Source organism: Pteropus alecto, unplaced genomic scaffold (genome assembly GCF_000325575.1).
Source record: "Pteropus alecto unplaced genomic scaffold, ASM32557v1 scaffold311, whole genome shotgun sequence".
NCBI classification, from domain to species: Eukaryota; Metazoa; Chordata; class Mammalia; order Chiroptera; family Pteropodidae; genus Pteropus; species Pteropus alecto.
This window is the reverse complement of record NW_006431916.1, coordinates 1436857-1451041: the sequence shown is the minus strand read 5'-3', so window position 1 is coordinate 1451041 and position 14185 is coordinate 1436857. Positions and strand designations below refer to the sequence as shown.

The 14185-nt window shown below is 31.2% G+C and overlaps 1 protein-coding gene across 8 annotated transcripts in view; it reads left to right on the top strand.

Moving 5' to 3' along the window:
- DLG1 (discs large MAGUK scaffold protein 1) overlaps nucleotides 1-14185 on the top strand; it is a 229273-nt gene that overhangs the window by 71983 nt on the left and 143105 nt on the right. For all 8 annotated transcript variants that reach the window (XM_015600251.2, XM_015600246.2, XM_015600237.2 and 5 more), the window contains exon 5: nucleotides 11534-11698. In XM_015600251.2, the coding sequence (XP_015455737.1) occupies nucleotides 11534-11698 (165 nt within the window). The remainder of the gene's footprint in view (nucleotides 1-11533; nucleotides 11699-14185) is intronic.

Sequence of the window (14185 nt, the reverse complement as noted above, 5' to 3'; positions counted from 1 at the left end):
TTTGCTTTTAGCCTATTGGATAGAAATGCTAGAAAAATGTTAAGAATGATATTTCCTTGATTTTCATGTTATAGGAATGCTTTTAATGTTTCATCATTAAATATTGATGATTGCTGGTAGATGCTTTCAGAGTTTCTTCTTATTACTATAATGCTAGTATAAAACCAGGAATGGGTTTAAACTTTTGGCTGATACTTAGATTGTTCTTTAAGCAGGTATTGAGATGATCATATGAACTTTGTTCTTCGGGCCGTTTACATGGTATAATACATGAATGAATACATGAACCATCAATGGTAAACTTCTTGTGTTCTTGGGATACATTTTACTTCATGGTGCTAGATTTAATTTGCCGTTTTTTCCTTTCAGAACATTTTTCTATTCATAAAGTAAGATTTGTTAGTTTTTTTAAGTTTCTGTAATCAGATTGTCTAATGAATTTGGAAGCTTTTTTATCTTCAAGAATGCAGGAGTTAGCTATTCCTTGATAGAATTTAAATGTACTTATAATACATTTAATTTATCATGATTGCTCATTTAAAATTTTGCCCATTTTATTTTATATTTATCATATGATTTTCATGCTTTTAACTCTCACTTCCCATTTCCTAACTTTTTCTAATTTTAAATTTTAAAAAAGTTATTTTTTCCAATGATTTATGGGTTCTTTCTCATTTCTATTTTGGTATTTACCACTGAATTTTAACAAACATTTAAAATATTTATATCAGCCTCTAAATTTTATTTATCCCCATACATACAAGTACCCACACTACACACACAGCATGCAAGTTTTTATTGAAATTTGAAAATGAGATTCCAAATTGATGATGATTCTGTCTCCCCATTCCTCAACAGATAATAATCCTCATCTGTGTTTAGAAATTCATATTAAAACCACCATTGCTTTAATGTTAATATATTATTGTTTTTCTTAAAAATAAGTATGTTGAGGTAACATGGAACAATGCTAGTAAAAGGTGTGGTACAAAATATTTCTTTTTATTACTGAAAGAATAGATACAGGTTGAGAGGTAGGTAGGGAGTTATTAACAAAGTAATAATTATTTTTGTTCAGCTGTTTGGTGTTGGTTTAAGAACCATGTACTAATAAAATACTGAGTAAGTTCTTGGTTTTAATTTCAGCCATTTTAAATTTTCTAATAGATTCAAGAATCTTCATGCTTTCCATTATCAGAAAACTAATTGTTTCTAAAGAAAGGTTACTGAAAATTATATAATAGAGAAGTGGTAACATAGTCACATTCCAAATTAAAGTAGCTTTCAAATGCAGAAAAAGCATCTGACAAAATCCAGCATCTATTTATGATAAAAACTCACAGCAAAGTGGGAATAGAGGGAGCATACTTCAACATAATAAAGGCTATATATGACAAACCCACAGTTAACATCACACTCAATGGGAAAAAGCCAAAAGCTTCTTTCTTAAGATTAGGAATGTGACAGGGATGTCCACTTTCACCACTATTATTCAACATAGTATTGGAAGTTCTAGCCATAGCAATCAGACAAGGAAAAAAAAGGGGAATTCAAATTGGAAAGGAAGAAGTAAAACTCATTTGCATATAACATGATTCTATATATAAAGAACCCTAAAGATTCCACACACACGCACGCGTGCGCGCGCGCGCGCACACACACACACACACACACACACACACACACACACAAACTGTTAGAACTGATAAATGAATTCAGTATAGCAGCAGAATACAAAATTAATATTCAGAAGTTGGTTGCTTTTTTATACACCAATAATGAACTATCGAAGAGAAATTAAGAAAATAGTCCCTTTTACAATTACATCAAAAACAATAAAATACCTAGAAATAAATTTAGGAGGTAAAAGAAAATTATACTTTGTACTCAGAAAATTATACTTTGTACTCAGAAAATTATAAGTCATTGAAGAAAGAAATTGAAGAAGATACAAATAATGGAATCACACACTGTACTCATGGATAGGAAGAATTAACATCATTAAAATGTCTATACTACCCAAAGCAATCTATGGATTTGCTATAACTCGTATCAAAATACCGATGTCATTTTTCACGGAACTCGAACAAGTAATTCAAAAATTTATATGGAACCATAAAAGACCTCAAATAGCCACAGCAATCTTGAGAAAGAACAACCTGATATTATACTATACTATAAGGCTATAGTATTCAAAACAGTATGGTACTGGCACAAAAACAGGCACATAGATCAATGGAACAGAATAGAGAGCCCAGAAATATATCCATGCCTATATGGTCATTTAATCTAAGGCAAAGGAAGCAAGAACAAACAGTGAGGTAAAGACAGTCTATTCAATAAATGGTGTTGGGAAATCTGGACAGATACATGCAACAAAATGAAACTGGACCACTTGCTTACACCCTATACAAGAATAAACTCAAAATGAATTAAAGACTTAAATGTTAAGACCTGAAACCGTAAAATTACTAGAAGAAAACATAGGCAGTAAATTCTCTGATATTGCTCTTAGTGATGTTTTTTTTTTTTTTTTAGTGATGTATCTCCTCAGGCAAGGGAAACAAAAGAAAAAATAAATGGGACTGCATCAAACTAAAAAGTTTTGCATGACGAGGGAAACCATCAACAAAACAAAAAGACAGCCTACTGAATGGGAGAAGATATCTGCCAGTGATACATCTGATAAGGGGTTAATATCCAAAAATTTATAAAGAACTCATACAACTGAACACCAAAAACCAATCCAATTAAAAAGTGGGCAAAGGACCTAAATTGGCGTTTCTACAAAGAGGACATGCAGACACTCAACGTCACTAATGATCAGAGAAATGCAAATTAAAACCACAATGAGCTATCACCTCACACCTGTCAGAATGGCTATCAATAAGTGTTGGCAAGGATGTGGAGAAAAGGGAACCCTCTGCACTATTCATGGGATTGCAAATCGGTATAGCCACTATGGAAAACAGTTTGGAGATTCCTCAAAAAATTAAAGATAGAACTACCGAGCAATTGCACTTCTAGATATTTATCCAAAGAAAACTAAAACACTAATTCAAAAAGATATATGCACCTCTATGTTCACTGCAGTGCTATTTACAATAGCCAAAATATGGAAGCAACCCAAGTGCTCATCAGTAGACAGTTGGATAAAGAAGAGGTGAAACATATATATATAATGGATTATAACTCAGCTATAAAAAATAAATGAAATCTTACTATTTGCAACAACATGGATGGACCTAGAGGGTACTATGCTAAGTGAAATAAGTCAGAGAAAGACAAATACCATATGATTTCACTTATATGTAGAATCAAAAACAAATGAATAAACAAATGAAAACAGACATAGATACAGGAAACAAACTGGTGATTGCCAGATGAGAAGGGAGTTGAAGGGATGGGTGAGAAAGGTGACGAGATTAAGAAGTATACATTGGTAGTTACAAAATAGTCAAGAGGATGTAAAGTACAGCATAGGGAATGTAGTCAGTAATATTGTAATAACTATGTATGGTGCCAGGTGGCTACTAATGGGAAGGGGTGGAGGGAATCACTTAGTAAATTGTATAAATGTGTAGCCATTATACTGTACACCTGAAACTAATATAAAACAATACCGAATGTCAATTCTGATTGAAAAAATTAAAAATAAAAGACAAGGTAAAATAAAAAATGGCTTTCAAGTCACAGTAGTAAGTAAAATAATGTCAGTATTGTTAACCAAGATTAAGACAATGGAAGGTTTCATACTGAAGATACCAGCCTTAAAAACAAAAAAAGATGGAGAAATGTATTTGCAACGTTAGCATTACAATCATTTTTAAATCTTTCTGTATTCCTGTCCTCTTGTTCCCATTTTGTAATTTTTTTCTGGTATAAGTGTTAGCTAAGTTAGAGTTGGACCATCATTGTGAGAAGCTTATTTTTATGCATTCTACTGTAATAGCAAATTGGCTGTATATGAAGTTTTCAATGCTAATTTATTTTGAAATAGGTTGAGATCAACCTTTATATAATAAGTATAGATGAATATTGCCGTGCATTGTAATGGTGGACCTAAAAAACTACTTGGAATACTTAAGTAATTATTGTAACCCAAGGAACCCATTTTGAATTATTAAGAAATAATACCATTTTCCTTTTGATAACTTCTGTTGTCATAGGCTTTCTTAAAGGTGCCAAGTACAAGGGAACTCAAAGTAATATTCCTACTGGCTAAAGATAAGACAGTTTGAACTTCAAATAGGGTATTTGCAGTGTACTTAAACCAATCAAATATGTGCAGTCCATTAATTTATAATGACATTTTAATAATTTTTAAATTAAGATATTTACATACCATAATATTTACCCTTTTAATGTGTTCAGTTCTGTGCACAAGGTTGTACAACCATCTCTTAACTAATTCCAGAACATTTTTGTCATCCAAAAAATACTCCATACCCACTAGCAATTGATTCCCATTTCTGCCTCTCCCCAGTCTTTGGCAACCAATAATCTACTTCTTCGTTCTATGAATTTGCCTATTCTGAACACTTCATATAAATGAAACTATACAGTATGTGGCCTTTGTATCTGGATTCTTTCTCTTAGCAAAATATTTTCAAAGTTCCCAGTTATAGGACGTATAAATGCTTAATTCTTTTTTATAGCTAAATAATAATAATATTCCATTATATGGATATATCACATTTTGTTTAGCCATTCATAAATTGATATTTGAGTTGTTTCCATTTTGAGGCTATTATGAATAGTGATGCTATGAACAGAGTGCTATGTATATAAATTTTTGTGTGGATGCATATTTTCAGTTCTCTTGGATATGTACCTAGGAGTGGAATTGCTTGATTATATGGTAACTCTTTTTACCTTTTGAGGAACTAGCCAAACTGTTTTCCAGTTTGGCTATACCATTTTACATTCCCTCCAGCACTCTTTGTGGGTTCCCATTTCTCCACATCTTTGCCAACATGTATTATTGTCAGTCTTTTGATTATAGCCATCCTGGTGGGTGTGAAGTGATATTTCATTGTGATTTTGATTTGCATTTCTGTAACGACTAATGCCCACTTATAAATCTTCTTTGGAGAATTGTCTGTTTAAACTCTATGCCCATTTTAAAATTGGGTCGTCTTTATTGTTGTAAGAGTTCTTATGTAGTCTGGGTACTTACCAGATACTTACCCTTTGTATTCTGGATACCCTTATCAAATATATGATTTTACAAATATTTTCTCCCATTTTGTAGGTTATCTTTTCACTTTCATGATAGTGTCCTTTGATGAACAAAAGTTGTTTGTATATAAGAAGTCAATTTTTTTTTTCCTTTGGTTTCTTGTGCTTTAAATGTCGAACCTAAGAAACCATTGCCTAATCCAAGGTCAGAAAAATTTACACTTATGTTTTCTTCTAAGAATATTATAGCTTTAGTTCTTACATTTAGCTCTTGATTCATTTCGAAATAATTTTTATATGTGACGTCAAAGAGATCTAATTATTTTGCATCCAGTTATCTCAGTATCATTTGTATCATTTGTGGATTAAGACTATTCTTTCATCATTAAATTGCCTTAGCACCCCTATTGAAAATCAATTGATCATAAATATAAGGGTATATTACATTCTGGACTTTTAATTCTATTCCACTGATATATATCTATCCTTATGACAGTATCACAATTTGGATTAATTTCACTTTATAGAGTTTTAAAATTGGAAAGTATGAGTCCTCCATTTTGCTCTTCTACTTCAATGTTATTTTTTTTTTATATTCTGGGTCTTTTGCAACTCCATATGAAAATTAGGATCACCTTGTCGTTTTTTGAAAAAATGTCGGATGGGATTTTGATTTGGAATGTATTGAATAATATATAAAAACCACCTAATTGTTTTAGGAGAGATAAGGAACCAATTTTTTTATCTGTCTTGAAAAGAGGCAAAAAAAAAAAAAAAGACAAACTCAAGTATTTTTCCTATTATGTGTGAACCATACCAATAGGCAACCAAATGGTAGGTCGAAGAGAAATATTTCTTTATACATGTATGCCATTTAATAAATGTAAAAGAACTAATGGAATTAGACCATCACCATTTTGCAACCCTAGTGAATGAATTGATTTAGTCATTAAGTATCAAGAACTGCTAACATCACACAAAAAAAATAACCAGATACTATGTCCTTTTTGATAAAAGAACATAGCACCATCTATAGTCTTGTCAAAAGAATTGAACATGAGTCTGATCAAACTATTGCATTCAGCGCCTAATTTGCAGGAAATACAGAAGCCAAAGGACCACATTGAATGGTCCTATGAGTATGAAGTGATTTTACTTGGAAATTCATAGGGCAAATGCCTTGAGTTTTTCAATAGTTATAAGGAATAAAAAGGAATCAAAGGGTAACATATATTAAAAGATACTTAAAAGACAATTTTTAAAATGATTTCTTTCTTTTCAGAATGAACTATTTTTTGTTTTAAATCCTTTCAAAGCCTTCCAAATTATATAAGTACATTCATGATATGTATGTAAAAACATGCAATATGTGTGTGAATATATATATAGGATATATATATATAGGATATATATATATATAGGATATATATATAGGATATATATATATTCACACACATATTGCATATGTTTTTACATACATATATATATCCTATATATATATCCTATATATATATATTCACACACATATTGCATATGTTTTTACATACATACACTGTTTCTTTGCTTTAAAATGTTGAAATTGTGTGTTAGCTTTGAAACATGCTTTTCGCATTCTATAATCTATGTCTTCATATTTTCCTCTTAGAAGTAGATTTTTACTCACTTTAACTTCTACATAATATTTCTTAGGATGACTGTACCAAAATTTAGCCCCCTTTTTTTGGATGCAGGGTCTATTGATAGGCATCTTGTTTTCAATTTTTCTTTATTTCCAAACTATACTACAGTGAATATTCTTCTGCATGTACCTCTCCCTAAAAGTATATACTAAGTTGTAGAGTACCCGTAAAGCTTGAAAAGATGTTTTCTTCCTTATATCTACTACTAAGGTATATATGAGTACTTAGAGTTTGCTCATGCTCAATCGAATGTATATACTGCTAAGTTTTGTAACTATATTTATGTTAACTTTAGGCTTACTCAGGATATAGTTAGAGAATTCATTGGTTTGGAAAATAAAGTACATGTAAGGTACATGTAAGAACAGATTTCTTTAAGCTAGCTAATGATGTGTGGGCTTCATTGTTTTCCATGTAATTGTGCGATTTCACAGAAGGATGTTATTTTGAAAGTAATGCTGCAGGTTGCAGTTAAATTCATAGTTAAGATTTTTAAAAATATTTCATAACGTACATGTTTGCCTCTGTACAACAAATATCTATGCTCTTCACTCATGCTACCTCTAAGATTACTTCCTAAAAGTGGAATTACCAGATTAAGGAGGAGAAACATTTTTAGGGCTTTTGAAACATATTGCCAAACTGTCCATCAGAAAAAGACTCTGCCAGGAGGTGATGATTTAATGCCCATTTCTCTGAATGCTGGCACTGTAATTTTTACTTACTAAAGAAGTTGAACATGTTCTTCCTATAAGTTTACTGACCCACTTGTATGCCTTTTGCGAAATTCCCTTTATTATTATGTTGGCTGACCATTTTGTTTTTAAAAATAATTTATAAAAGCAGCTTATAGTGGTTAATCTTTGTTATAAATTATTTTTTTTATTGTGCTTTGTGTATTTATAAGTGTGCTTATTGCTGAGGGGGGAGAGAGAATATTTTTGTTTTGTTTTTGTGTTTATGCATATGCTTTACCAGTCTAATTTGATAAATATGTACTTCTATTTTCTATATTTATATATATTTTTTTACTTTCGTGTTTGGTATGAGGTAGATTTGGTTTTCTTACAATTATAATCTTTTAAAAATAGATTGCATAGAATTATATGCACGTATGAGAGAGTGCGTGAGAAAAAGATTCTTGTATAGGTAAAATAAAAATACTGCTATCTAAAGGGGTTAATATCCAGAATTTATAAAAAACTTATACAACTCAACAACAACAAAAAACAGACAATCCAATTAAAAAATGGGCAGAAGACCTGAACAGATACTTCTCCAAAGAGGAAATACAGATGACTAACAGACATATGAAAAGATGCTCAAGGTCACTAATCGTCAGAGAAATGCAAATTAAAAGTGCAATGAGATTTCACCTCACACCTGTCAGAATGGCTATCATCAGTACATCGAAAAACAGCAAGTGTTGGCGAGATTGCAGAGAAAAGGGAACCCTCATACATTGTTGGTGGGATTGCAAATTAGTACAGCCGCTATGGAAAACAGTATGGAGGTTTCTCAAAAACTTAAAAATGAATATACCTTCTGACCCAGAAATTGCACTTCTGGGTATTTCTCCAAAGAAAACCAAAACAATAATTCGTAAAGATCTATGCACTCCAGTATTCATGGCAGCACAATTTACAATAGCCAAGATATGGAAGCAACCTAAATGCCCATCAACAGACGATTAGATAAAGAAATTATGGTTCATATATACAATGGAATATTACTCAGCCATTAAAAAAATGAAATCCTACCATTTGCAATGACAACAAAAAGAACAAACTAATCAAAAACAGACTCACAAATATAGTGGACAATTTGGTAACAGAGGGGAAGGGGATTGGGGGCTGGGAAAATGGGGTGAAGGATTAAAGAAGTACAAATTAGTAGTTGATAGCTGGGCACGAGGATCAGAAGCACGGCACAGGGAATGCAGTTAGCATTAATATGATGGCTAAGTGGAGGGCCAAGAGAAGGAGGGAGCAGTTGGGGGGATCGTTTTATGAACAATATAGACATCTAATCAATGTACTGTATACTTGAAACTAATTTAAATAAATTTATTTTTTAAAAATACTGCTATCTAATAGACTAATTTTCAGTTAGAATTTGAAAAGGCTGCTACAAATTAACTGAATAAGAAAACCAGACTCATTTAGCTGAACAACTTTAGCTTTTCATGTTGACTTCACTTAAACAACTGTATCTTTAGAGATACAGTGTTCAGCTAACATTGGGTAACAAATGGACAAATCAATATTCAGAGTTTGAAATTTTCTTTTTTTATTTGTTTATTGTGATAAAATACACACAAAATTTACCAGCTCAACAATTTTTAAGTGTACAGTTCAATGGTATTAAATACATTCACATTGTTATGCAACCATCCTCATCTATTTTCATCTCATAAAACTGAAACTCTGTGCCTTTAAACAATAGCTCACAGTTCTGTCCTCCTCCCAGCATCTGGCAACTATCATTATACTTCCCATCTTTATGATTTTGACTACCTCATATAAGTAGAGTTATACAATATTTACCTTTTTGTGACTGGCTCATTTTATTTAGCATAATGTTCTCAAGGTTCATCCATGTTGTAACATACCTGCATATTTCCTTCTTTAAGGTTGAGTAATATTCCATTGCATGTATATACCATGTTTTGCTTATCCATTCATCTGTTGATGGGTACTTAGATTTCTTCAATGTTTTAGCTATTGTGAATAATGCCGCTGTGAACACAGGTGTACAAATTTCTCTTTAAGACCGTGTTTAAAATTCTTTTTGGTGTATACCCAGAAATAGAATTTCTGGATAATGTGGCAGTTGTATTTTAATATTTTGAGGAACCACCATACTAATTTCCACAGTAGTTGTGCCATTTTATATTTCCACCAACAATGCACAAAAGTTTCAGTTTCTCTACATCCTCACCAATTCTCGTTTTCTGTGTGTGTGTGTGTGTGTTTATAGTAGCCATCCTAAGGGATGTGGATGGTATCCCATTGTAGTTTCGATTTGTGTTTCGCAAATGATTATGAGGTCATTGACCATTCGTATATCTTCTTTGGAGAAATGTCTATTCAAGCCCCTTGTCCATTTTGGTTTTTTGCTTGTCGTCATTTTAGGAGTTCTCTATATAATAATCTTTTATCAGATAATATGATTTGCAAGTATTTTCTCCCATTCCATGGGTTGCCTTTTTAATCTGGGGATAGTGTCTTTTGAGGTACACATTTTCTAAATTTTTATGAAGTAGAATTTATCTTTTTGTCATTGTTTTTACCTATGCTTTCTGTGTCATATCCCAGCAGTCATGGCCAAATGCAGTTTTCTTCTAAGACTTTTATTGTTTTAGGTTATGCTTAGATCCGTGATCCATTTTGAGTTAAGTTTTGTATGTGCTGTTAAATAAGGGTCCAGCTTCATTCTTTTGCATATGGATGTCCACTTTTTCCAGCACCATTTGTTGAAAAAATTGTCTTTTTCCAATTGAATGGCTTGGCACACTAGTCAAAAATAATTTGAGCATATATGTGAGGGTTTATTTTGGACTTTCTATTCTAGTCCATTGGTCTTTATAGTCTGTCTTTATGCCAGTACCAAATGGTTTTGATTACTGCAGCCTTCTATTAAGTTTTGACAGGAGGAGGTGAGAGTTCTCCAGCTTTGTTCTTTTTCATGATTATTTTGGCTAGTAAGATCTCTTGAGATTCCACATGACTTTTCAGATGAATTTTTCTCTTGTTACAAAAAAAAATCATTGAGATTTTGATAGGGATTGTATTGAATCTATAAATTTGTTTGAGTAGTATTGACATCTTAACAATATTAAGTCTTCTAATCAATGAGCATGGTATATGTTCCATTTATTTCTGTCATCTTTAATTTCTTTCTGCAGTTTTATAGTTTTCATTGTACAAGCCTTTCACCTCATTCGTTAAGTTCAATCTCTATTTTATTTTTATGCTATTAGCATTGTTTTTGTAATTTTTTTTTCAGATCATGTATAGAAATGCAACTAATTTTTATGTGTTGACTTTGTATCCTACTACTATGCTGAATTCATTAGTTCTAACAGCTTTTTTGCTGAGTCTAGGATTTTCTACATAGTTTGATATCATCTGCAAACAGTTAATTTTACTTCTTCCTTTTTATTTTGGATGCCTTTCACTTCTTTTTCTTGCCTTATTGTTCTGGCTATGACTTCCATTACTAGGTTAAATTGAAGTGGTGAAATTGACCAAAATTAACCTCAGTTTACCATCCAAATTTTCCCTGGAAGTTACAGACCTTTTTAACAGACTCAAGAGATCTAAAATAGTCACATCAGATAGATTCTGTTTGTGCAGTTGTTGTGTAGGTGGGCAGATTCCTCGTGCTTCCTGTTTGCCCACTTTCCAGAATCTGAATTAATTAATCTAATTAATAAATTAATCTAATAATCTAAAAATTAATCTAATAAGTTAATCTAATAATTTAATTAAAGTATATTGGCATGACTTTAAAATGGAGGTCTGTTTCCCTCAGACTTTGTGTTAAGTCATAAAATACATTTCATTTAATTAAATATTATTATTTGGCTAGTTATGAAAACCATGATTTGAATTGAACTCACTTTGCTTTTCAAGGCTTCTTCATATTTAACAATTTTCTTTGCTTTACAGAAATATCGATATCAGGATGAAGATACACCTCCCCAAGAGCACATTTCCCCACAAATCACTAATGAGGTGATAGGTCCAGAATTGGTTCATGTCTCAGAGAAAAACCTGTCAGAAATTGAGAATGTCCATGGATTTGTTTCTCATTCTCACATTTCACCAATAAAGGTGAGGTAATAACTTACTATTGTTGCTATGAATTATATATTACTTTTGTTACTAGTATAGCTCCTGCTCAACTGTTCTTTCATGTAGGATTTTTCACCCTTGATTGTTTCTGGTTTCATAGTTGTAGAGAATTTTATAATATTTATTAGCATTCTAAAAACATCTTTAAAGATATATTTTATAAATGAATTTTAATCAGTGGTACAGTCTTTAAGCCTAAAAATTCCTACGAAGGAAGTAACTATTATATTTCACATACTACACATGGAAATATATTTAAACACTTGTTTTAAGTATCAATAGGTACAGAGAAAGAGCATTAATATCTTTGTAGTCCAATATGTGGCTTTACCTGATCTCATTACTTTGTCTCTCACCTCAGAAATAACCACAATCCTAGTTTCTTATAAAGTTCTACCACATATTTAGACCTCTAACCAATATATTGTTTATTTTGTCTATCCTAAACTTTATATAAATGGAATTATACCACATATAATCTCAACTTGCATTTTTTGCTCAACATTACATATATTCCTGAGATTTGCTCTGGAGTTTTCATTTTATGAATATACTATAATTTATCTTACTTTTGATGGACATTGAGATGTTTTCAGATTATTACTAGTATAAAAAGTGCTGTTAAAAACAAAGGTTATGTATACACATCTTTATGGATAACACCAGATTATTTTCCAAGTGGTTGTATAGTTTACATATTCAGCAACAATTTATAACAGTTTTAATTGATCCATATTCTCATCAATACTTGGTATTCTTATTTGTGCTATTGTTTGGAGATTTATAATAGTATCTCATTGTAATTTTAATGTGCAATTCTTTGTTTGATATTGAAGTTAAATATATTTATTGCTCATCAGGTTTCCTATTTTGTGACATGCTTTCTCAAGGTTTTTGCTTTTTATATTAGGTTGTCCTTTTTACTGATTTGTACAAGTTCTTTATATATTCTAGATACTTTGTTGATTGTATGTATTCTGACTAAGGACCATTTCTTACTAGAAAAACTTAACCTGGGTTTTGTAATTTTCTTTGAGGGATCATTTCATATTCTTGTTAAAAATTTTGATGGTTATAGTACCATTCAGATTTTCTATTAACAGTTTTGCTAGGCCATCTTTTTCTAGGAATTTGTTTCATATTTATTTCAAAATATTATTCTTAATATTATGTTATTTTTTTTGATGTCTACAATTAGTTGTGGATGCTTTTCATTCCTAATATTGTTTATTTGTATATTCTTTTCCAACAGATAGTCAGTTTCATAGGTGTTTTAAAAGAACCATCTTTTAAAAATTTTCTCTTGTATCTCTCTGTGCTGCCACCTCCACCCCCTTGTTTTCAAACTCACATACATATGTATACATGTTTATGTACAAATGTAAATATAAATGTGTGGATAGCCCACGTACCATTAAAGATTGTGTTTGGTAGAAGTAATCTGATCTTCCCTTGGGAGACTAACTGAGAGATACACAAGAGGAAAAAAATATCAGTTGGCTGTTGGTAACAGAGTCAGTTCTCCTTTTATCTTTTCCTCCTCTTTTGTTATTATCATTTATCTCTTATGCTTTCTTTGAGTCTATTCTGTTTGGTTTTTTGTTCTAGTTTCTCAAGTTGGTTTATTATCAGTCTTTTCTAATAGTATTTAAGTTTGTAAATTTCTCTTTAAATGACATGTTAGCTGTATTCATCTAAGTTTTAATATGTCATTTTTTTATCATTCTAGCATTTTATTTTATTTTCATTCTGATTTTTTTCTTTGCCCCATGAGTTATTTTGAAGTATGTTTCTTGATTTTTAAACATAGGAGACCTTTATTTCTCTCATGTCTTCTTTTAGATTATATTTTCTCATCTCATTTTTCCTTTTGATTAGCTTGGAAGTTATTTATTCTATTTCTCTTCCTTTAATGGTTATCCTAGAAATTTTAATATACATATTTAACTGTAAAAAAACTTAAGTCAAATATCTTTTACCTTCATTTTAAACAACATTTGAACCTTCGAACACTTGAATTCTAAGCACTCGCTCTAGCTTTATATGCTGTTCTTATCAGCCTACAAATATTTTCTCTTGACTAAAATAATGTAATTTCTTACTTTAGTAGGGAAAACCCTGCCAGGTATGTATAACTCTTTGTTTCTGATGCTTTGAATTTCTATTTCATTCTGATTGTTACAAACTATCCAAAACCAATTTGCTCATACCCTACTCCTTAGTGGTTTTGTAGGTGTTTTGGTAGTTACTTCCATGTAACTACCAAATTCTGACACAACCAAACATTTAAACAGTGAGCCAGTACGCATAAAGTATTTTATATAGTCTTTTCTTTAAATATGATAGAGCCTCGGCTCTCTGCTTTTGCATAAAATGTTCACTCTAGGCAATAAAATAGTATTCCAGAGACAAGATTTTATAACCCAGAATTTCCAGACATTTTAGGGATTAAACCTAAAGTGCCAT